This window comes from Puntigrus tetrazona, chromosome 9 (genome assembly GCF_018831695.1).
Source record: "Puntigrus tetrazona isolate hp1 chromosome 9, ASM1883169v1, whole genome shotgun sequence".
Lineage (NCBI taxonomy): Eukaryota > Metazoa > Chordata > Actinopteri > Cypriniformes > Cyprinidae > Puntigrus > Puntigrus tetrazona.
The window spans coordinates 14152092-14173124 of record NC_056707.1 but is presented as its reverse complement, the minus strand read 5'-3'; the positions used below and the strand labels follow the sequence as shown (position 1 = coordinate 14173124).

General features: G+C 42.1%; 5 protein-coding genes across 6 annotated transcripts; 1 reads left to right on the top strand and 4 right to left on the bottom strand.

Moving 5' to 3' along the window:
* Positions 1-606: 606 nt before the first annotated feature.
* On the top strand, positions 607-1336 carry LOC122352116 (gamma-crystallin M2-like). 2 transcript variants are annotated; one of them, XM_043249650.1, is made up of 3 exons: positions 607-615; positions 717-959; positions 1064-1336. In XM_043249650.1, the coding sequence occupies exons 1-3, from the start codon at positions 607-609 to the stop codon at positions 1334-1336; spliced, it is 525 nt and encodes a 174-aa protein (XP_043105585.1). The 2 variants fall into 2 exon arrangements, with proteins under 2 accessions (XP_043105585.1, XP_043105584.1); XM_043249649.1 differs by having other exon boundaries at positions 607-627.
* Positions 1337-2548: 1212 nt separating this feature from the next.
* LOC122351862 (gamma-crystallin M2-like) lies at positions 2549-3445 on the bottom strand. The gene is made up of 3 exons (XM_043249227.1): positions 3437-3445; positions 3041-3283; positions 2549-2821 (listed from the first exon to the last, which is right to left on the bottom strand). The coding sequence occupies exons 1-3, from the start codon at positions 3443-3445 to the stop codon at positions 2549-2551; spliced, it is 525 nt and encodes a 174-aa protein (XP_043105162.1).
* A 2112-nt stretch (positions 3446-5557) lies between these two features.
* LOC122351493 (gamma-crystallin M2-like) lies at positions 5558-6379 on the bottom strand. Its single transcript, XM_043248571.1, has 3 exons — positions 6374-6379; positions 6032-6283; positions 5558-5830 (listed from the first exon to the last, which is right to left on the bottom strand). The coding sequence occupies exons 1-3, from the start codon at positions 6377-6379 to the stop codon at positions 5558-5560; spliced, it is 531 nt and encodes a 176-aa protein (XP_043104506.1).
* A 10241-nt stretch (positions 6380-16620) lies between these two features.
* LOC122351492 (gamma-crystallin M2-like) lies at positions 16621-17401 on the bottom strand. The gene is made up of 2 exons (XM_043248570.1): positions 17114-17401; positions 16621-16893 (listed from the first exon to the last, which is right to left on the bottom strand). The coding sequence occupies exons 1-2, from the start codon at positions 17399-17401 to the stop codon at positions 16621-16623; spliced, it is 561 nt and encodes a 186-aa protein (XP_043104505.1).
* Positions 17402-20276: 2875 nt separating this feature from the next.
* On the bottom strand, positions 20277-21033 carry LOC122351865 (gamma-crystallin M2-like). Its single transcript, XM_043249232.1, has 3 exons — positions 21022-21033; positions 20695-20937; positions 20277-20549 (listed from the first exon to the last, which is right to left on the bottom strand). Exons 1-3 carry the CDS (start codon positions 21031-21033, stop codon positions 20277-20279), a joined length of 528 nt encoding a protein of 175 aa, XP_043105167.1.

Below are 21033 nucleotides of genomic sequence, written 5' to 3'. Positions count from 1 at the left end.
ATAATGTTTAAATTGTTAAACATAATAAACTATTTATATATTATATAATATTTGTACTCTTTTGTTTGTTCTAATACCAAAAACAATAACACAGCGCAGACGTTTGATATATTTTGACTTTGAAGACATTAGCACTATATTTGTCATTTTTAAGTAAAACGCTTCTTCTCTAATATATATATTAGGCATACTAACAAACTTTTTTTTTTCCTTATTCATATTTAGCAGCTCTGGCGAGGTGAAAACAGTTATTTAATAAGCATTATATCCATGCAGTTAATATGGATATATGGACTGGAAGAAGAGGACCTCCTCAAATAATTTTGGACTGCTAATTAATCACTTGGTTGTTCATTTTATAACACAAAAGAAGCACCAAGATGCAAACTGGCTACTTAAGACTGATAAACCTGGAAACTGGAGACTCAGTTATATTGACATATTACAAAAGCTATTCAGCTTTCAATGGTTCTCTATACCATGCTGCTTTGTCAGGAGTTTTCACAATAGGAGGCACATATTCTTTAGGTTTGGGCAGGTATAAATGTAAGGGTTAACATAAACAGAGTTATCATACCAGTACTCCAAAAAACAGTCACTACCATCATGGGCAGAGTAAGTACCACTGCAAATTAAAAATGAAAACAATATTACATCTTAAAGATGCTGATTCACTCCTTTAAATGTCTCATTACTTCTGCTGTGTGTCAAAACAGATCATCTTTTATGAGGACAGGAACTTCCAGGGTCGCTCTTATGAGTGTATGAGCGACTGTGCCGACTTCTCCTCCTACATGAGCCGCTGTCACTCTTGCAGAATAGAGAGTGGATGCTGGATGATGTATGATCGCCCCAACTACATGGGAAACCAGTATTTCTTCAGGAGGGGAGACTATGCTGATTATATGTCTATGTTTGGCATGAATGACTGTATTAGATCTTGCAGAATGATCCCTATGGTAAGGAAATAATGCATACAACCTTATTCCCCATTTTAGCTATTCACTAAATGCTCTTATAACAATTTAGCATGAACTGCTCATTTCTATTCATACATTTGCAGCACAGGGGATCCTACAGAATGAGGATCTACGAGAGGGAGAACTTCATGGGTCAGATGTACGAGATGATGGATGACTGTGACAGCATCATGGACCGTTACCGCATGTCTCGCTGCCATTCTTGTCATGTGATGGACGGCCACTGGCTCTTCTATGAGCAGCCCCACTACAAAGGCAGGATGTGGTACTTCAGGCCTGGAGAGTACAGGAACTTCAGCAACTTTAGAGGCATGAGGTTCATGAGCATGAGGCGTATCAATGATTCTTATTTTTAAAATGTAGATTGCGCAATTTTAATTTTTTTTGAAGGTGGTACTAAAATAAAGTACAATTCACCCAAAATTGAAGTAGTAGTTTATTTTTAGTAGTAGTAGTGGTTTATTTTTCTTCTTATTTTTTTTTTTAACGAAACCAAAAAGCTTTACAAAACCTAAGTATATGCCTACTGAATCAATAAAACATTCTGCAGTTTTCACATCTCTGAGCATATGACAAACAGCAGGAGTATGGCAAAACAGTGACTATGGCCATCACACCATATAATTCCTCTTTTCAAGACCCCATAACAACACAAGAACTATCTGAGAGAGTTAGAGAAAGAGCTCAGTTTTGTTTGTTTATTAATTTATTATTATTTTTTTTTAGTTGATGTTGATTTCTGAAATCATAAAATGTGTAGGAATATTTGTTTGATGTCACTATAAGCAAACTAAATTAAAAATAATTTGAAGGTCACTGTTCTGTTTTTTTATGTGACATTTAAGACTTTTTGTGCAAATATCTAACTAATTTGTGTCAGTTACACAGAAAACATAACAGAAAGACTGAATTTGTTCTAACATTTCTATTTTCTGCCATGTTTGTCCTGTAGATGTCAGTATGAAGTCAAATACGAGGCAAAGAGCCAGTCAAACATTACTGTTGCTGTTAAACATTATTGCACCTTTAATCAGTTTATGTGATGCAATGATCAAATTATGTTTCTGTAATTAGTCAACCATGGGAATCCAAGAATGATTTTAAATGTTTTTAAATTTTGGAGAACAGACAATCTTGTTATAATAGCCTTTTTCTTAATAGATCAAGTCACCTGATATACTCTGACCTTCAAGCACTCAAGATCAGTGTCACAGCCATAATGGCTGTGTGGAAAAATATGCAACAATTGAATTAATATTGTAAGATGTTGAAATGAATTCATCAGATTAATTCAGATCCTTTTACATACAGGTATTTATGTAATACTCATGCAAGTCTCATGACACTCATTCTCATATCCCTGAAACTGCTACAGTTTCCAGATCTAAAGTAAATCATACCTTGCCTCTGAGTTATTTAGTGTTTAATAAAATGTTATTTTATTTCAAGGCTGTGTTTATCTCATGAGGCATTTATGTGAGCACAAATATTAATGACACTAAAGGTTGTTTCATGACACATATTTTAATATTTTTAATAGGAGATTAATTCTTTAGAGTGTTAAAATATTAGTACCAGGAGTCCATGATACGCCTCATGCTCATGAATCTCATGCCTCCAAAATTTCTGAAGTTCCTGTACTCTCCAGGCCTGAAGTACCACATCCTGCCTCTGTAGTGGGGCTGCTCATAGAAGAGCCAGTGGCCGTCCATCACATGACAGGACTGGCAGTGAGACATGCGGTAACGGTCCATGATGCTGTCACAGTCATCAGTCAGCTCGTACATCTGACCCATGAAGTTATCCCTCTCGTAGATCCTCATTCTGTAGGATCCCCTGTGCTGTAAATGAATAAAAGTCAGTTATATTAAAGTTCAATCAATATAACTCAATCACTATATATAAAATGTGCATATCTAAAACAGTGTGGCGATGTCTATTGTAAAAAAATATTATTCAAAGATAATTTGGTTTTGTTTTTTAGGAAAAAGCATGTTTAAAAAAATAAATAAATAAAAGCTATGTATGGCGCTAAAATTGCTCTTAAAATCAGAACTCACCATAGGGATCATACGGCAGGATCTGATGCAGTTGTTCATTCCAAACATAGACATATAATCAGCATAGTCTCCCCTCCTGAAGAAATACTGGTTTCCCATGTAGTTGGGACGATCATACATCATCCAGCATCCACTCTCAACTCTACAAGAGTGACAGCGGCTCATGTAGGAGGAGAAATCGGCACAGTCGCTCATACACTCATAAGAGCGACCCTGGAAGTTCCTGTCCTCGTAGAAGATGACCTGCGAATGATTAAAAACATATTGTTAATTTATATGTATCCTGATGTATTTGATGGAAAATTTTTATATATATTTGGAATTCGACAACATTATAATTTATGCTTTTAAGTTGTTATATAACAATTGATGTAAGTCAAAATTTTATGAACGCACTCTGCCCATGATGTCAGTCTGTCAACAAATTGATATTGTTTTAATGCACAGTTCTTTGTTCTTGACTACCTTTATATACCTGTCCCAGTTAAAAGACTGTGTGTTTCCTATTGTATATGAAAACCTGACCTAGCAATACAGTGCAGTGGCCTTTTACATTGTCAGCTGTGTTCTCCATTCTACACGTGACTAGATCATGCTGTCCAACTCTTCCATTTTCCTTTTTTTTTCAACAAGAATGTTTTCAGTGTGCTTTGCCAATTAGTTTAAAATGTTTTTGCCGCAGAAAAGGCTTTGAATAAAGACATTTAGTGGACACATCTGAAATGCATAGAGCTAGTTGCTCTAAAAAAATAAATACATAAAAGACAAATTTCCAGCAATAGTACAAATAAATTCAACATTCAGGTTTCAGGCATTCTAGTTCTAACACTATTCAGGTACAGAAATAATAATACATTTTTTATTAAAGTAATCAAATGTAAAATAAGTTAATATTTAAATTACATTACAAGCTTAAGTTATCTAAGCTATTCAGTCAGGAGCAAAAAGTAATTTTTTTAATCATGGTATGGTGTGATCACACTAGTCAAACAAACTTGGCTTTGTGTGTCTAAGGCACCTGGGGCTCAGTTAAGATTGACTGAGCCTCAGAATATGCCCTCAGCACTTGTGGTAATGGTTCAGTCCTGTCATTGGTAATTACTTGTTTAATGTAGATTGCAGGCAGAGCTATATCAAACTCGGTTGTGCCTCTATAAAAAGGATATTATTGTGTTTTTTCTCCCAGGTTGTTTTAATTGGTTTGGGGGTGTTCAGTCAGTTTTGTTGCAACTGTTGTGTTGTGCAGTATTTTTGCTGCCAATGCTTAAAAGCATTGGTGGCCATAATGGTCATGATGTTGCATCTGTAGTTAGATTGGCCTTCCAGTGTACTTTGTCAAGGCAGTGGTCTCAAGAGAGCGGTTGGTGACTTCTAGAAGGTTGGTTTTAACCAGGAAGGTTTTTTAAGCAGACAAGCCTGCTCAGAGCATAGCTATCTGTGGATAATTATGCTCCAGCTTGCTGGGGCTCCAGCTTGCTTGCTTTGCTCTGAAATATAGCGATCTAATAGCATCTGTGTTCCAGCCTACCTTCTATGGCTAGGTCGGATGGTTAGATTGTGTTATTACCTCTTTTAGGGTTTTATTTACGTAGCCCACTCTCTGTGCTCTTGCCAATCTTTGGAGGATAGCTATCTGAGGATAGCTGTTTTCTAGCTCGGTGACTTGTCCCGTTCCTAGGGTTTTTAGATCTACCTTTGTGTCTTATGACCAGGTGGACAGGCATGCATTTTATTCCCCATAGCGTCCACTAGAGAATGCAGTGAGAGTTCCCTAGAAGGGAGTGAGATACTGCATCTCCTCACCATGCCTTCGGCCTTCTGCTTCAGGTCTTTTTCAGACAACTTTTGGTCATGTATTCAATTTCTACTTTCAACATTACTAAAGGAGCATCAAGAAAAAAAACTGTTTGTGAAACAACTTTTCATATTCTTATCTTTTCTTATATGATAGACTAAATTTGCCTTGGAAATACAAAGAAGCTGCTTTATGGTGAGCAACACCACAAACACGGACTTAAAGTACTGACATCTCAATTTAAACAGAAAAAAATTATTGATAAATGATAAATTTCCATCAGCTATATTGTTAAACATTTTGAAGTATTAAACGTTTTTTTTCCAAAAACATCCATGTATGGAAACCTGGCTTATGTTAATGAGTAAAATTACATTTGTTATAGCAAGGATGACTCTATAAGCTAACCATAACACCTGTGCTAGAAGTGGTCAAATAAGAGAAGGACAGAAAGAACACAGAACAGAGCAAATAGATTCTTATATAAAGGTGTTTGAGCTGCTTATTTTCAAAATCTTTTCCTTTTCTTAAGCTTCATATTACATGAAGTGTTAATTCTACATAACATTTGCTGTGCAAAGCAAAACGGCAACGGCGTTCAGTGCCAATGTTGTGAAGAATTAGTATAACAATACTACAGTACTGTGCAAATATTAGCAATAATGATAATTTAGACACATATTTATGTCATAGAGGAATTAATTTATTGAAAGATTTGAACATTAGTACCAGGAATCCATGATACGCCTCATGCTCATGAATCTCATGCCTCCAAAGTTGCTGAAGTTCCTGTACTCTCCAGGCCTGAAGTACCACATCCTGCCTCTGTAGTGGGGCTGCTCATAGAAGAGCCAGTGGCCGTCCATCACATGACAGGACTGGCAGTGAGACATGCGGTAACGGTCCATGATGCTGTCACAGTCATCCATCATCTCGTACATCTGACCCATGAAGTTCTCCCTCTCGTAGATTCTCATTCTGTAGGATCCCCTGTGCTGTAGTGGGAAACAGTGGGAGTCAGTTATTTTTAAATTATTCAGGAAATATTATTATCACATGTAACCATATCTTCAGTAGCAGTCTTTCTGAAAGTATCTATGTTTATTTTCAAGATTTCTAAGCAAATTGTTAAAATAAATTTAGGACCTATGTCTCTCGTCAATTAATAAATATTTCGGCAGGTTCATGGAACTCACCATAGGGATCATACGGCAGGATCTGATGCAGTTGTTCATTCCAAACATAGACATATAATCAGCATAGTCTCCCCTCCTGAAGAAATACTGGTTTCCCATGTAGTTGGGATGATCGTACATCATCCAGCATCCGCTGTGCACTCTGCATGAGTGACAACGGCTCATGTAGGAGGAGAAATCGGCACAGTCGCCCATACAGTCATAAGAGCGACCCTGGAAATTTCTTTCCTCATAAAAGGTGACCTGAAAATTCAAAATTTAATCTCTTAGTTGTTTTAAAGTAAGAAATATCAGATTAAAATCAGTTACACTCTATAGAATAGGCACTAGAACACGGTTTACCTTCATGGTTGCACTGGTTGATCCTCAGTAGTTCCACAAATGAGAAGCTGAAGCTGATTCTGCTTGTTGACTGACTGCTGTCACCCCTACCTTTATACTAGTCCAAGACTAAAGACTACACAGCCTCTATTGTTAGTCAATTCCTGACTGTGCAAGTTGGAACAGAGGCCATTATAGTTTAAGCATAGTATGTAGATTTTCGTCATCACACTTTCAGGAATCTAGAATTTCTTAAGTTTTTATTTGCTAAATAAAAGAACTTGAATGTAGAACACTAAGGAAAGACCTAACCAAAGAGTACCAATTTTTGTTTCAGAGTGTTCTTTCATTATTTTTTGTTTGTCCTTAACTGTACTCTTTTCACCTTCAGTTGAATTAGTGCAACGAATACTTGGACCATGAATGATCCATTTTAGTTTAACTCTAATTTCATTGGAGACCCATTTTATTATTTTGTCTTTTGGATTAATTCTTATGGTCTTTGTATACCTTTGAAGTTTTTGTTGCCTTTTTGTGTCTGTTGCATGTTCTAATACTAATAATTTCTTAATGTCTTTTTGTAGCAGTAATTAGCTCCTGGAACTGTCTGTGATATTTTCTTGTTGGTTATTTATCCTCTTAACATGTTTTTTCTCTTAAATTGATACATTTTATCAACCTGGTTACCATGCATTACAGAACAAGAGCAGATGCACTATCAACACGAGTTGCTCTTTAGCAGTCTCTATAGCAATACATTCTGCAAAAATATTAATTTTGTCCTTTGCACATTTGCTCTGTTTGCTGTGAATAGATCTGCATGCAAACTATGGCATTCGCTTTATTTGTGCTAATGTGAAAATGGAATTAAAATGACAGTGATCATGAATAAATAATCGTGATTGTTTTTGTGATTATCAATTTAACCATTATTGTGTAGCACGTACATTTGAGTTTCTTTGTTCTCCAGTCCTGGATTATAAATTCAAAGTACATTACATCCAGCACTTGGGCTCAAATACTACTTGCTTGGAACCTCACCATTCCTCTGTGGCATACTGAAAGATTCTCAGGAATCGTAACTGAAGAACAGCTTAATGTGAATAAATGTTAAATCCTTTAGGAAACTTACTGATGCCTGCTATATTTCAGTATTTGTAATGGTACATCTTCTGTCATAATACGCTTTTGCTATTTATTGTTCTCAAAGGGTTAGTTCACCTAAAAATGAAAATGACCCTGTTGGAAAAAAAAAGCTTATGCCGATTAGATATGTTTTGAAGCATGGCTGCTGGTTCAAGCTGGTCCTTAAATCAGCTCAAACAAGCAGCCCTTCTTTCAAACGTACATTACCAGAATATGCTGTCTTTTTCAACAGGATTTGTCATTAATTATTTATCCTTATGTCGTACCAAACGTGCAACTACGGAAAATAAATGAAGACATTTTTGATGAAATCTGAGCGTTCTCAGATCTTATATTGACAGCAACACAACTGCAAGGTTCCCAGTCCCAGAAACGTAGCTAGGACATTCGTAAAACTGTCCTTGTGACATTATTTGCTCAACTTCAATTTTGCATACGTTCAGGAGGTATGCATTTTGCTGATGCTGATGATATTGATTACATTCTGGGAAAATCATGTATATGCGTTGTTGTACTCTCTTAAATGGCACGAGATTGTAACTCTGCTATTGCTGAATTAATTTTGGTATTATTGTTGCGCACAGTTAAGCCACTGATGTCACATGGACTGTTTTACCAATGTCCTTTCTACGTTTCCGGAACTGGGAACATTACAGTTGTTTTGTTGTCTATGGGAAGGTCAAAGAGGTCTCAGATTTCATAATAATGTCTTAATTTGTTTTCCGTAGATGAACAAAGGTCTTGTGGGTTTGGAAAAACCTGAGGGTGAGCAATTTATGACAGAATTTTCATTTTGGGGTGAACTATCCTTTTAAATATAATGAAGGGTAAGTATTAAGTGTATTAATGCACAAGACAATTGTCAATAGTTAGACCATTGCATTTAAATCACTGTTTATTAAACACTTAGAGATTAAAAACCTTGTGGCACTAAGCCTCAAATTTGTACAGTATTTAAACAGTTAGCACCCATTCTATGACACGTTGGGTGTTTCTCTAAGGGTTGGTTAGTTAGCTTTCAGCAGTTAGCCTCTTTTTGATGAAAACTGTAAATACACTGTTAATTGAGCAAAAAAGTAATCTTTCTTGGTTGAATACAGTTCAGATATAGTAATGTACAGGGGCCACCTGTACAATTCTTATTCATTTTATACAGAAGAAGCGTAATCATAGTTCCCTTTCAGTCGGTCACTCCGAGTCACGTCGGATGACCGACGAATTGGGATCTCGTTTCGAGAGACCAATCTACTTTGAGTGTATCTAAACAAGCCAATTGAAGATTGGCATGCGCTAATCGCATCCAGCTGCCGCTGATCACAGCGCGTGTATAAATAAGCAGCGGGTGCAGCGCATATTCAGCTTTTCGCTTCGGAGCCGAAAGCGTGACTGTTCTGCTCCAAAGACGATCTACGAGTGTTGGAGTACGGCGTTTCAGCGGAGGTCGTTTTCCTGCGTCGAGTGGATTGCCACAATCAGGCTGCACTACCCCCCTGTTTGTGCACAAAACGGCTATCCCCTGTTGCCTCAGCACTAAAAGAGCATTCGCGGGTGCGTCTTTTTAAAGACGACGTTACGTCTGGCAAACTCGACGTGTCTTGGAAGATAGCGTGGGTCTTGCTTCAGACTACGTACACCCGTGTGTTTCTGGATGCGGTTGTTACCTGGTGTTAGGTGATGGTCACAATCGTTGCCTCGTGTGCCTGGGCTTAGCACGCTGAGGTGGCGGTTGTGGATGAATCATTTCCTCGCGGGGAGATGGGCATCTCGGAGTGATGGGCGGGCTCTGTCGCCTTGAAAAAAGGAGGCGGAGCTTGTGTTTGCTCGACGTGGTTCTCATTCTGGCTGCAGACAGATGGGCTCCATTTCGTTGTGACACAAAGCTTAAACTCTGCAACCAGTGGAGCTGCAAAAGGGGCAGTCTGGACCCTCACGTGGGGTATCAGCTGTACCCTCTTGGGCTCCCCCTGATGATCAGAAGTCAATCGCTGCATCGGAAGGGGAGCCAGACATTTCTGGAAGTGAAGATCCGGTTGCTCTGCGTCTACCAGGCGTTGAATGTACTGGATACAGATCTAGAAATGGTGGCTATGCTTGCCCAGGCCGCCGAGGTGATCGAGATCAAGTGGAAACCTCCACTGCTTCCCGGGCCCTCGAGGCTGGACGATTGGTATTTAAGGGTGGCTCGCGCTGGTTCTCAGGGCCCCACCCTGGTACCTTTCTTCCCGGAAGTGCATGAGGAGCTTACTGGGAGGTGGAAAGCACCTTTCACTGCCAGAAACTGCCCCAGTGGCTCCTCCTCCTTCACCACCCTTGACAGCGGCACAGCCAGGAGTTACGGTGATCGCCCCAGTGGAGCGGTCAGTTGGGATGCAGCTGTGTCCCAATGCCGCTTTCCGCTTAGTGCGGTGATCCTGTGCTCCCTCCCGGGCCTGCAGGTACTCGTCGGCTCTGAACGGCAGTGCCTTGTGCGGCCTGTGGACAGGCTGCGTCTGCAGTACACGCTTTGGCGTTGTTGCAGGTTCATCAGGCCAAGGCACTGAAGGATCTGCACAGGGGTGGTCATGACCCGGAAGTTCTGAAAGAACTCTGTATCGTGATGGACCTCGCGCCACGAGCGACGAAGGTCACAACGCGGTCTCTGGGTTGTGCGATGGCCACTACGGTGGTCCAGAAACGCCATCTGTGGCTGTGTCTGGTCGACATGCGCGAGGCACTTCGGCGACGCAGTGGAGAACTTTGCCCAGCAGTTCTCCGCTGCCCAGAAGCAGACTGAGATAAGAAACATCCTGCCTCGGCGTGCAGCTGCTGCCTTCACCCAGCCACCTCAGCCAGCTCGTCGCCGAGGGTGCCCCCTGCTGCCGCCACCACTCCCGTGCAGCCAACGCAGCAGCCCCCATCTAGGCAGCACCGTGGAGCTGGCAGCAGGGCAGCCACCCAGCCTGTCCAGGCTCCTGCCAAACCTGGAGGAAAGCGCAGGTGCAAGAGGCCCTCAGATCCGGGGATGGAGGGAGCTGCTCTGCCAGGCAGAGAATGTTGCCGCTACCTAAAACCTCGACAAGGGCGGTTTCCTCTGTCTCTGGGTCCCCAGGGAGAGCGAGGAGTTGAGCGGGCCAGTTCCGCGCCACTCGCGCTCTCCTTGGGCTAATATGCAGCAGTGGGAAGACAGGGAGGACGAACCAACGGCCTTCCCTCCTCACTTCTGCGGGGATGCAGGTAAGAGTTGCACACACTCAGACCCCGCTTCGGACCGGCCACGAGACGCCCGAGCCGGGTCCCTGCACTCCCCCTCGCTGCCCCTTCGCCTGCACGTCGGTGGTTCCGCTCGAGCCGCTAGTTCGGTCTCTGGATGCCTGGTTGAATCTTCCCAGGCTATCCCGGTGGCTCCTGCGAACCCTTCGACTTCGGCTATATGATTCAGTTCATCCGGCGTCCCCCCAAGTTCAGTGGGAATCCGCTATACGTCAGTGAACAATGCGTGTGCCCCTGTCTTGTGGGTGGAGATTGCTGTCCTTCTAGTGAAGGCACGATAAAGCCGCTTCCTCCAGCCGATATGAGGTCGGGGCTTACAGCCCTTACTTCATAGTGCCCAAGAAAGGCGGTGGGTTATGACCAATCTTGGATCTTTGAGTCCTGAATGTTGACACAGAAACGCCTATTCAGTGCGTCCGTCCCCAGGATTGGTTGCAGCGATCGACCTGAAGGGCACGTACTTTCATGTGTCGATTCTTCCGTGCCACAGGCCATTCCTGAGGTTCGCATTCGAAGGTCGAGCATATCAGTACAAGTCCTACCCTTCGGGCTCTCCCTGTCGCCACGCGTCTTCATGCAAGTCGCGGAAGCAGCCCTTGCTCCACTGAGAGAGTAAGGCGTTCGCATTCTCAACCAACTGGATGACTGGCTCAGTCCCGGGCTCAGTTGTGCGACCACAGGGATCTGGTGCTACAGCACCTCAGCCAGTTGGGGTTTCAGGTCAACCAGGAGGAGAGCAAACTCAGTCCAACGCAGAGGATCTTTTTTCTTGGGATGGAGCTGGATTCGATCGATCAGATGGCACACCTCACAGAGGAGCGTGCCAATTCGGTGTTGAACTGCTTCAATATGTTCAAGAGCAGGATGGCGGTCCCACTGAAATATTTTCAGAGGCTCCTGGGGCATATGGCAGCCGCGGCCACAGTGATGCCGCTGGGACTAATCCATATGAAACCGCTTCAACATTGGCTACACGATCGAGTCCCGAGGTGGGCGTGGCAAAGTGGCACTTACCGGATTCAAATAACACCGGCCTGCCGCCAAACCTTCACCCCGTGGTCAGACCTCTCATTCCTTCGGGCCGGAGTGCCCCTGGAGAAGGTCTCCAGGTATGCTGTGGGTTCACGGATGCCTCCACCACCGGCTGAGGGGCCACGTACAATGGGCATGCAGTGTCAGGGGTTTGGACGGGCCCTCAACTGCAATGGCACATCAACTGCCTAAAGTTGCTGGCAGTACATCTCGCCCTAGGCAGTCTCGAGAACTGCCTTCGAGGCCAGCATGTACTAGTCCGCACAGACAACATACTGACCGTTGCGTACATCAACCAACAAGGTGGTCTACGCTCCCGTCGTATGTCGCAACTAGCCCACCACCTCCTCCTCCTATGGAGTCGGAAGTTCTGAGGCTTTCTCGCCATTCACATTCCAGGAGTGTGCAACCAGGCAGCCGACGAGCTGTCGCGAGCTGCACTACCCGGAGAATGGAGACTCCATCCCCGGGCGGTTCAGTTGATTGGGAATGTTTCCGAGCCACTCAGGTAGACCTGTTTGCCTCTCCAGAGACTTCCCATTGCCCACTGGCACACAGCTGGCTGCGGGGCCTTTGCAAGTATGTATTTCCCCAGTGAGCCTTCTTGCACAGACACTGTGCAAGGTCAGGGAGGACAAGGAGCAGGTCTTGCTAGTAGCACCCTACTGGTGAAGACTTGGTTCCCAGAACTTGTGCACCTCGCGACAGCCCCTCCTTGGCCGATCCCTCTGAGGAAGGATCTTCTGACTCAGAGACGGGGCACCCCTTGGCACCCGCGTCCAGACCTCTGGAAACTCCATGTCTGGTCCCTGGATGGGATGTGGAGGCTCTAGGTGACCTACCTCAAGGGGTAGTCGACACCATTTCTTCGGCTAGAGTGCCGTCTACGAGACAGGCCTATGCCTTGAAGTAGAGCCTGTTCATCGAGTGGTGTTCTTCTCAGGGTGAAGACCCCCGGAATTGCCCTATCAGTCGTGCTTATCTTCTTGCAGCAAGGGTTGGAGGCGAAGGCTGTCTCCCTCCACCCTTAAAGTCTACGTGGCTGCAATCGCTGCAAATCATGACCCCATAGATGGGAGGTCTGTGGGTAAGCATGGCCGGATTATCAGGTTACTGAGGGAAGCCAGGAGGTTGAATCCTCCACGGCTCCCAACAGTACCCTCTTGGGACCTGTCTGTAGTGCTGACAGCACTGCAGTAGGCTCCGTTGAACCCTTGCCAGCAGTTGTGCTAAAGTTCTTTTATCTATGAAGACATTGCTCCTGCTCGCATTGGCCTCCATCAAGAGGGTAGGGGACCTGCAGGCTTTTTCGGTCGACGATTCATGCCTACAGTTTGGGCTCATGGATTCCCAGGTAACACTGAGGCCACGGCCCGGCTACGTGCCCAAGGTTCCCACTACCCCCTTCAGAGACCAGGTGGTGAACCTTCAAGCGCTGCCCCTGGAGGAGGCAGACCCAGCCCTGACGTTGCTTGTCCCGTCCGAGCACTAAGATGCTACGTTGACCGGACACAAAGCTTCAGGACCTCAGTCCAGCTCTCGTTTGTCACAGAGGCCGGCAGAAGGGGAGTGCCGCCTCCAAGCAGAGGATGGCTCACTGGATAGTGGACGCCATTACCCTAGCCTACCAAGCACAGGGTATGCCCTGCCCCCCCCCATCAGGTTGCGGGCACACTCAGCAAGTGTTGCATCGCCCTGGGGGTGTGGCTCGTGGCACCTCGCTGACAGATTGTAGAGCTGCGGGCTGGGCGACCCCCAACACGATTGCTAGATTCTATAGCCTACGTGTGGAACCGGTATCCTCCTGTGTTCTCACCTCAAATGGGTAGAAGCACTGAGAGGCCCGGTTTCGGGTCGGCCTGTTAACCGCCTCCAGAGCGTCCATACAGTAGACCCTGTCGAGCTCCTCCATTCTCCTCGGCAGCCAGATGTTGCGGAGCGTCCGGCGCCAGGCCCTCTCGATGAATCCGTGAGAACCGGTGAGGGCTGGGAGCCATGTAAAGTACCCCAAGAGGACTTTATGTGTGTATTTCCACGGCATAGCCTTAGAGCCCCGTGTTTCCCCGGCAGACCTTCTGCCCGTCTAAGAGGGTTCAATCACCTCCAATTTTCCATATGCAAACTGAAATACTGTCCATATGCGTATTCGCTCCGAGACCTCCCACGGGAAGGCTGGACTTCCGTGACGTCCCTGTTCACTAGAACGGGGACGTTTCCCAGTGTTCCAGTCTTACGAATGGGTAGTGTTACAAAAGTAGCTGGCTTCTTGTGGTTGAGCCCCGGCCTACGCCGATAGACTGAGGGGGCTTGTGGGCTCCCACAGGACACTGGAAGAGGCAGCGTCCATGGTGTTTTGGTAGGGATCCCAATTCGTCGGTCATCCGACATGACTCGGAGTGACCGACTGAAAGGGAACGTCTCGGTTACGTATGTAACCCTCGTTCCCTGAAGAAGGGAACGGAGATGTCACGTCCCGTCGCCACGGTGCTGCACCTCTGCTGAAGGGGCCGGGTCACTAGCTCGGCTCCTCAGCGAAAACCTGAATATGCGCTGCACCCGCTGCTTATTTATACACGCGCTGTGATCAGCGGCAGCTGGATGCGATTAGTGCATGCCAATCTTCAATTGGCTTGTTTAGATACACTCGAAGTAGATTGGTCTCTCGAAGCGAGATCCCAATTCGTCGGTCATCCGACGTGACGTCTCCGTTCCCTTCTTCAGGGAACGAGGGTTACATACGTAACCGAGACGGTCTCATTGTGCATTACCACAGCTATTTTTTTTATTCAGTTTTTATTTAGGCTGCATTTACAATGCAAGTCTTATTGTACAGATTCAAACTTTTGACCATATCCAATTTTTTGGCCCGCTATTTACATTAACTTCAGACATGACTGGTATTCGATATAGATATTTACATTATTCCCAAGTGATTGCTTTATATGTACATGGTAGACACTCAGGTTCTGAATGGATATATAATTTACATCGAGTGGCTGATATTATTTCCCAGCATGGACAACTGTTATCATGGATGTTTTGCAGCACAAAATCTGACTGAACGGATGAAGACTGGAAAATAATGGTAATTTTCAACTGTTATTTTACAGCTTGCAAAATTATTTTGAAAAGTAGCTCTGTAAGATTGTATTTTGAATGAATTAATGTAAGAGAGCGCTCGAGTAATTAGCCAAATAGTGAAGCAGCTGAAGATTGATTTGCATTAGGAGGTCTGTGGGGAATTGGATATGTGTGTTTAGATTTGGACTAAATTTCTGGATGAATATACATAAACTGTGCTAACATTGTAAACATTGTTCTTCCGTTGTTAACCATGGTGACCTGCAAAGAAACGCGTGCAGCCATCATTGCGTTGCATAAAAATGGCTTCACAGGCAAGGATATTGTGGCTACTAAGATTGCACCTAAATCAACAATTTATAGGATCATCAAGAACTTCAAGGTTCAAAGAGGTTCAATTCTAGTTAAGAAGGCTTCAGGGCATCCAAGAAAGTCCAGCAAGTGCCAGGATCGTTTCCTAAAGAAGATTCAGCTGCAGGATCGGAGTGCCACCAGTGCTGAGCTTGCTCAGGAATGGCAGCAGGCAGGTGTGAGCGCATCTGCACGCACAGTGAGAAAAAAAAACAAAAAAACATCAGAGACAGATTGATCTTCTGCAAAAGGTATGGTGAATGGACTGCTGATGATTGGGATAAAGTCATATTCTCAGATGAAGCCCCTTTCCAATTGTTTGGGGCATCTGGAAAAAGACTTGTCCAGAGAAGAAAAGGTGAGTGCTACCATCAGTCCTGTGTCATGCCAACAGTAAAGCATCCTGAGACCATTCATGTGTGGGGTTGCTTCTCATCCAAGGGAGTGGGCTCACTCACAATTTTGCCCAAAAACACAGCCATGAATAAAGAATGGTACCAAAACACCCTCCAACAGCAACTTCTTCCAACAATCCAACAACAGTTTGGTGAAGAACAATGCATTTTCCAGCACGATGGAGCACCGTGCCATAAGGCAAAAGTGATAACTAAGTGGCTCGGGGACCAAGACCTTGAAATTCTGGGTCCATGGCCTGGAAACTTCCCAGATCTTAATCCTATTGAGAACTTGTGGACAAACAAAAACCCACTAATTATGACAAACTCCAAGAAGTGATTATCAGTCAGGATTTGGCCCAGAAGTTGATTGAGAGCAAATGTCGTCATGTCGTATCATGTTGAAATTTTACTGCACAGAAACCTTTTTTTATTCAGCACCCTGCAGTTAATTCTGTTTGTACACTGGACCTAAAGTGATCTACCATGGCCAGTGCAGGACCCACTGCTTTCTGTTGTGACTTGATGGATTACAATGTTAAATAAATGTCAACTTGATTACTTTCTCACTAAATCATGGGAAGGACAAACATGCCACAACAATGGAATAGATGATTGTGATTTGTTACACAAGCTTATTATGATATATATGTGATATATGTGAGAAATTAGATTATATAGATAATATTGAATGCTGGGGAGTCAGGGTGCAAAGTTTTCCAACTGTACCTAGATTTTTCTAGATAGCAAGAATTACTTGTTTTAGGTGTGTTTTTTAAGTTGTTTTTTTAATGCCAGTTTAAAATGATTTTTCATCTATTCAAAATATTTACCCATCCTCATTTAGACTTGGCTGTAAAAGACTCCACTGTTCTAGTGTCATAAGCCTACTTTTATTTAATAGTAAATTTGTTTAATTCATTAGTTTAATGTTTGTTTAGACAAATATTAGTGGATATAATGATTTAGCAGGCACAAGGTTTAGTGTTGTACAGAAATTATTTTATTGAAACTCTAGTACCAAGAGTCCATGATACGCCTCATGCTCATGAATCTCATGCCTCCAAAGTTGCTGAAGTTCCTGTACTCTCCAGGGCCAAAGTACCACATTCTGCCTCTGTAGTGGGCCTGCTCATACATGAGCCAGTGGCCGTCCATCACATGACAGGACTGGCAGTGAGACATGTGGTAACGGTCCATGATGCTGTCACAGTCATCCATCATCTCGTACATCTGACCCATGAAGTTCTCCCTCTCGTAGATCCTCATTCTGTAGGATCCCCTGTGCTGTAGTGGAAGGGAAGTCAGTTATTTATAAATTAATTAGGAAGAATAATTAACACATGTAACAATATATTTTTAACAGTCTAGTTCTTTATCTCACAGATCATCATACTAAAAGGATCTATGTTGCTTTTCATGCTGAAAGATTTCAAAGTAAATGGATAAAAAAGTTGCTGTCTACTTTCAATTTATATAAATATGTCAGCAGGTTCATGGAACTCACCATAGGGATCATACGGCAGGATCTGATGCAGTTGCTCATTCCAAACATAGACATATAATCAGAATATTCTCCCCTTCTGAAGAAATACTGGTTTCCCATGTAGTTAGGTTGATCATACATCATCCAGCATCCGCTGTGCACTCTGCATGAGTGACAACGGCTCATGTAGGAGGAGAAATCGGCACAGTCTCCGGTACAGTCATAGGAGCGACCCTGGAAATTTCTTTCCTCGTAAAAGGTGACCTGAAAATTCAAAAGATATTCTCTTAGTTGTAGTAAATACCACATTCAGGTAAATTAAATTAAACTATAGAATAGAAGCCTGGAATATGTAGTTTACCCTCATGGTTGCGCTGGTTGATCCTCAGTAGTTCCACAAATGAGAAGCTGAAGCTGATTCTGCTTGTTGAACGACTGCTGTCACCCCTACCTTTATACTAGTCCAAGACTAAAGACTACACAGCCTCTATTGTTAGTCAATTCCTGACTGTGCAAGTTAGAATAGAGGCCATTATAGCTGTTGCATAGTATGTAGATTTTTGTCCTCACATTTTCAGGAGTGTAGAATTTCTTAAGTTTCTATTTGCTAAAATGAAGAAATAAAGAAAAACCAGAAAGAGTGTCCATAAGAGTGTATTCTGTTGTTTTAGCTTTTTCGTTTTTATTTGTTTTTTTTGTACTTAATAGTATTTTTCAGAATGATGCTTATGGGCAGCTATTTTCTGATTGCCCACTATGTTAAAGTAGTACTATACAAGACTTGCACATGATTGATCAATTAGTCCAACTGTAATTTCATTGGATACTTTTTTGTTTAATTTAAGACCCAATTTATTATGTTCCTTTTGGACTTAAATCCAAACTTCTTGTTATAAAGTTCTTGTTATATACTCTTTGTGACTGTTGCAAGTTCACCTGTTTCCTATTATCCTATAGGTCTTATTTAGATTTTATTAGTTCTTGTGTGTAATCTACATTTTCATTAGTGTTAGTGTTTCATTAGTGAGTAGTGTTGTTTGGTGTACCTGAATCATTTAGCTAATGGTTTGACTAGCTGCCAAATTGCTTGTTTTTTCTGCATTTGCTTTCTGAGCTGTAAATAAATCTGGAGGCAAACAATGACACTCTCTTGATTTATGCTTATGTGAAAATTAAATGAAATTGAGTGTAATTACAAAATGACTGTATTAGTAAGCACATTAAATCCAGCCTTTGGGCTCATACTAGTTCTTACCTTGACCTTGACCCTCACCATGCCTCTTTGGCATGATGAAACGTTCTTAGGATTTGCAGCTATAAAAAAACCTTACTGATGCCAATGATATTTAAATAGTTTTCAGTGGTAGACCTTTATTATAATATGTTGTTGCTACTGATTTTAAATATAGTGAAGCTTCTTAAATGAACTAACACTCAAGAAACTTGTAGAAGTATTAATTAAAATCATAGTTTATTAAACAGCTGAACCATGGGAAGGAAAAACATGGCAAAGGAAAAAATAAATATAATTATTGGCACACGGTACATGATTACTGATATACATGGTTAATACATTGATATATGAGATATGTAAAAAATGACATTACAGAGTTACTTTTGTAATGCTGATGTGTCAAGTCAGTGAACTGTACATACATTTTTTACATTTTACATACATTTGTTTATAGCAGTGGTGGGGAACATTGATCTTGGAGGGCCACTCTCCTGCAGAGTATATAATCAATTCCGCACCGGCCCTTCAGGATCAACGTTCCCCACCCCTGGTTTAAAGGAATGTGTTTTTTTAATATATATACAACACATAATATTAGTGTCTCCTGAACTGGTCTGTGAAGTTTTAGCTGAAAATACCCCACATATAATTTATTATATAATTTTGAAAATGCCTATTTTGAGTGGAAGCAGTAATAGGTTGTTTTCATGCATGTCTCTTTAAATGCAAATGAGGTTCTGCTCCCTGCCCCCTTTTCCAGAATAGATCTGCCCCAATACAACATATTCCTGTTAAAAACATCTGTTTTAGTTCTTATTAACATGTTCATTGTGCTGAAATCATGCATTTTACACCAAATTAGTTCTGAAATAAGGTTTTCTGAAGCACACATAGAGAAAGCGCCTGTCACAATGGCATATGAGTACTAAACTAAGTTCTAAGTCGACGTTAAAAACACAACAAAAACAAAAACTGTTATATGTCTGTTATATCGGTGTAGGTAAAGAGCTGAGAAGGAAATCGCATGTTTATATTAGAGCTATGTGGCAGCAGCAATATGCAGTAAATAAGTAAATAAATGTATTGTTCCCTTGTTTCCTCTGAGGCTGGGACTCTAAATAATGTTCTGTGCTGTAGAGTCCTGCATTTTGATGGCCACCAACTTCTTTACGCCTCTACGGTCGGGCTTTGGGCCAATTGTCATGTCATAGTTCAGATATGGACTGGGTCTTTTTTAGGCTTCTGTTTATTTGAATATTTCAGACATCCATTAATTATGGTAATAAAGCAGAATTACCACACAAGTCACAAGATCGTGATTTGCCATGTTCTCATTGGATTTGCCATCTACTCATTGGATAGACTCTAAATGTAGACTTGGTATGAGGCTAGCATTCAAAGCAGAGGTTAGCTGTGATGTACACTTAAACAAAAAAAGGAAAAATTTGAGACTACGGATGTGTTCATATTTATACCGTAATAATTTAACAGAAGCACAATGCAATACAAACTTTTCAGGAAGTTTTCTCTCAGGTTTTCAGAACACAAAATGATATATTATTTACAATATTTTAACTGGTTTGGCACAGTCTACCCAACATTGGTTTACACTCACTGTGCTGGGTAGGTGTGTATAAGTGTTCATCATTTATATTTATAGTGAAAAAGTTAACCGTCACCTGGGTAAAAATATTTAAAGTAACCCAATAAAATGACCCAACAGGCTTAACCCAGAATTTTGGTTAAAAAACAACCCATCATTTTTATTATTTCTTTGAGCATAGTCTCATAAGCCTAATGTTTAATCTGTAAATCATTGTTGTTGTTTTCTTGTCATTGATTAGATGTGCAAATATTAGTGGCAATAATGATTTTGCAGGCACATTGTGTTGTAGAGAAATTATTTTATTGAGGAATTATTGTATTAACAATTTAAGAAGTGCTAGAAAACTAGTACCAGGAGTCCATGATACGCCTCATGCTCATGAATCTCATGCCTCCAAAATTGCTGAAGTTCCTGTACTCTCCAGGCCTGAAGTACCACATCCTGCCTCTGTAGTGGGGCTGCTCATAGAAGAGCCAGTGGCCGTCCATCACATGACAGGACTGGCAGTGAGACATGCGGTAACGGTCCATGATGCTGTCACAGTCATCCATCATCTCGTACATCTGACCCATGAAGTTATCCCTCTCGTAGATTCTCATTCTGTAGGATCCCCTGTGCTGTAGTGGAAGAAAAGTGCATTATTTTCAAGTTTCTCAAGCAGAACCAACAGAAAATGTTAAAATAATATATGGCACAATGAAATAAGATTCACATTTGTCGTTGACATTGCAAAATAAACAGTACAGTGATAATTGAACTCACCATAGGAATCATACGGCAGGATCTGATGCAGTTGTTCATTCCAAACATAGACATATAATCAGCATAGTCTCCCCTTCTGAAGAAATACTGGTTTCCCATGTAGTTGGGATTATCGTACATCATCCAGCATCCGCTCTCAACTCTACAAGAGTGACAGCGACTCATGTAGGAGGAGAAGTCTCCACAGTCACCCATACACTCATAAGAGCGACCCTGGAAGTTCCTGTCCTCGTAGAAGATCACCTGAAACATTAGTTAATATTTTAGCAAGTTAAAGTAAAATATCAAATAATTTGGACTGTGTTGATATGCTGGAATTAGTTTTACCTTGCCCATCAT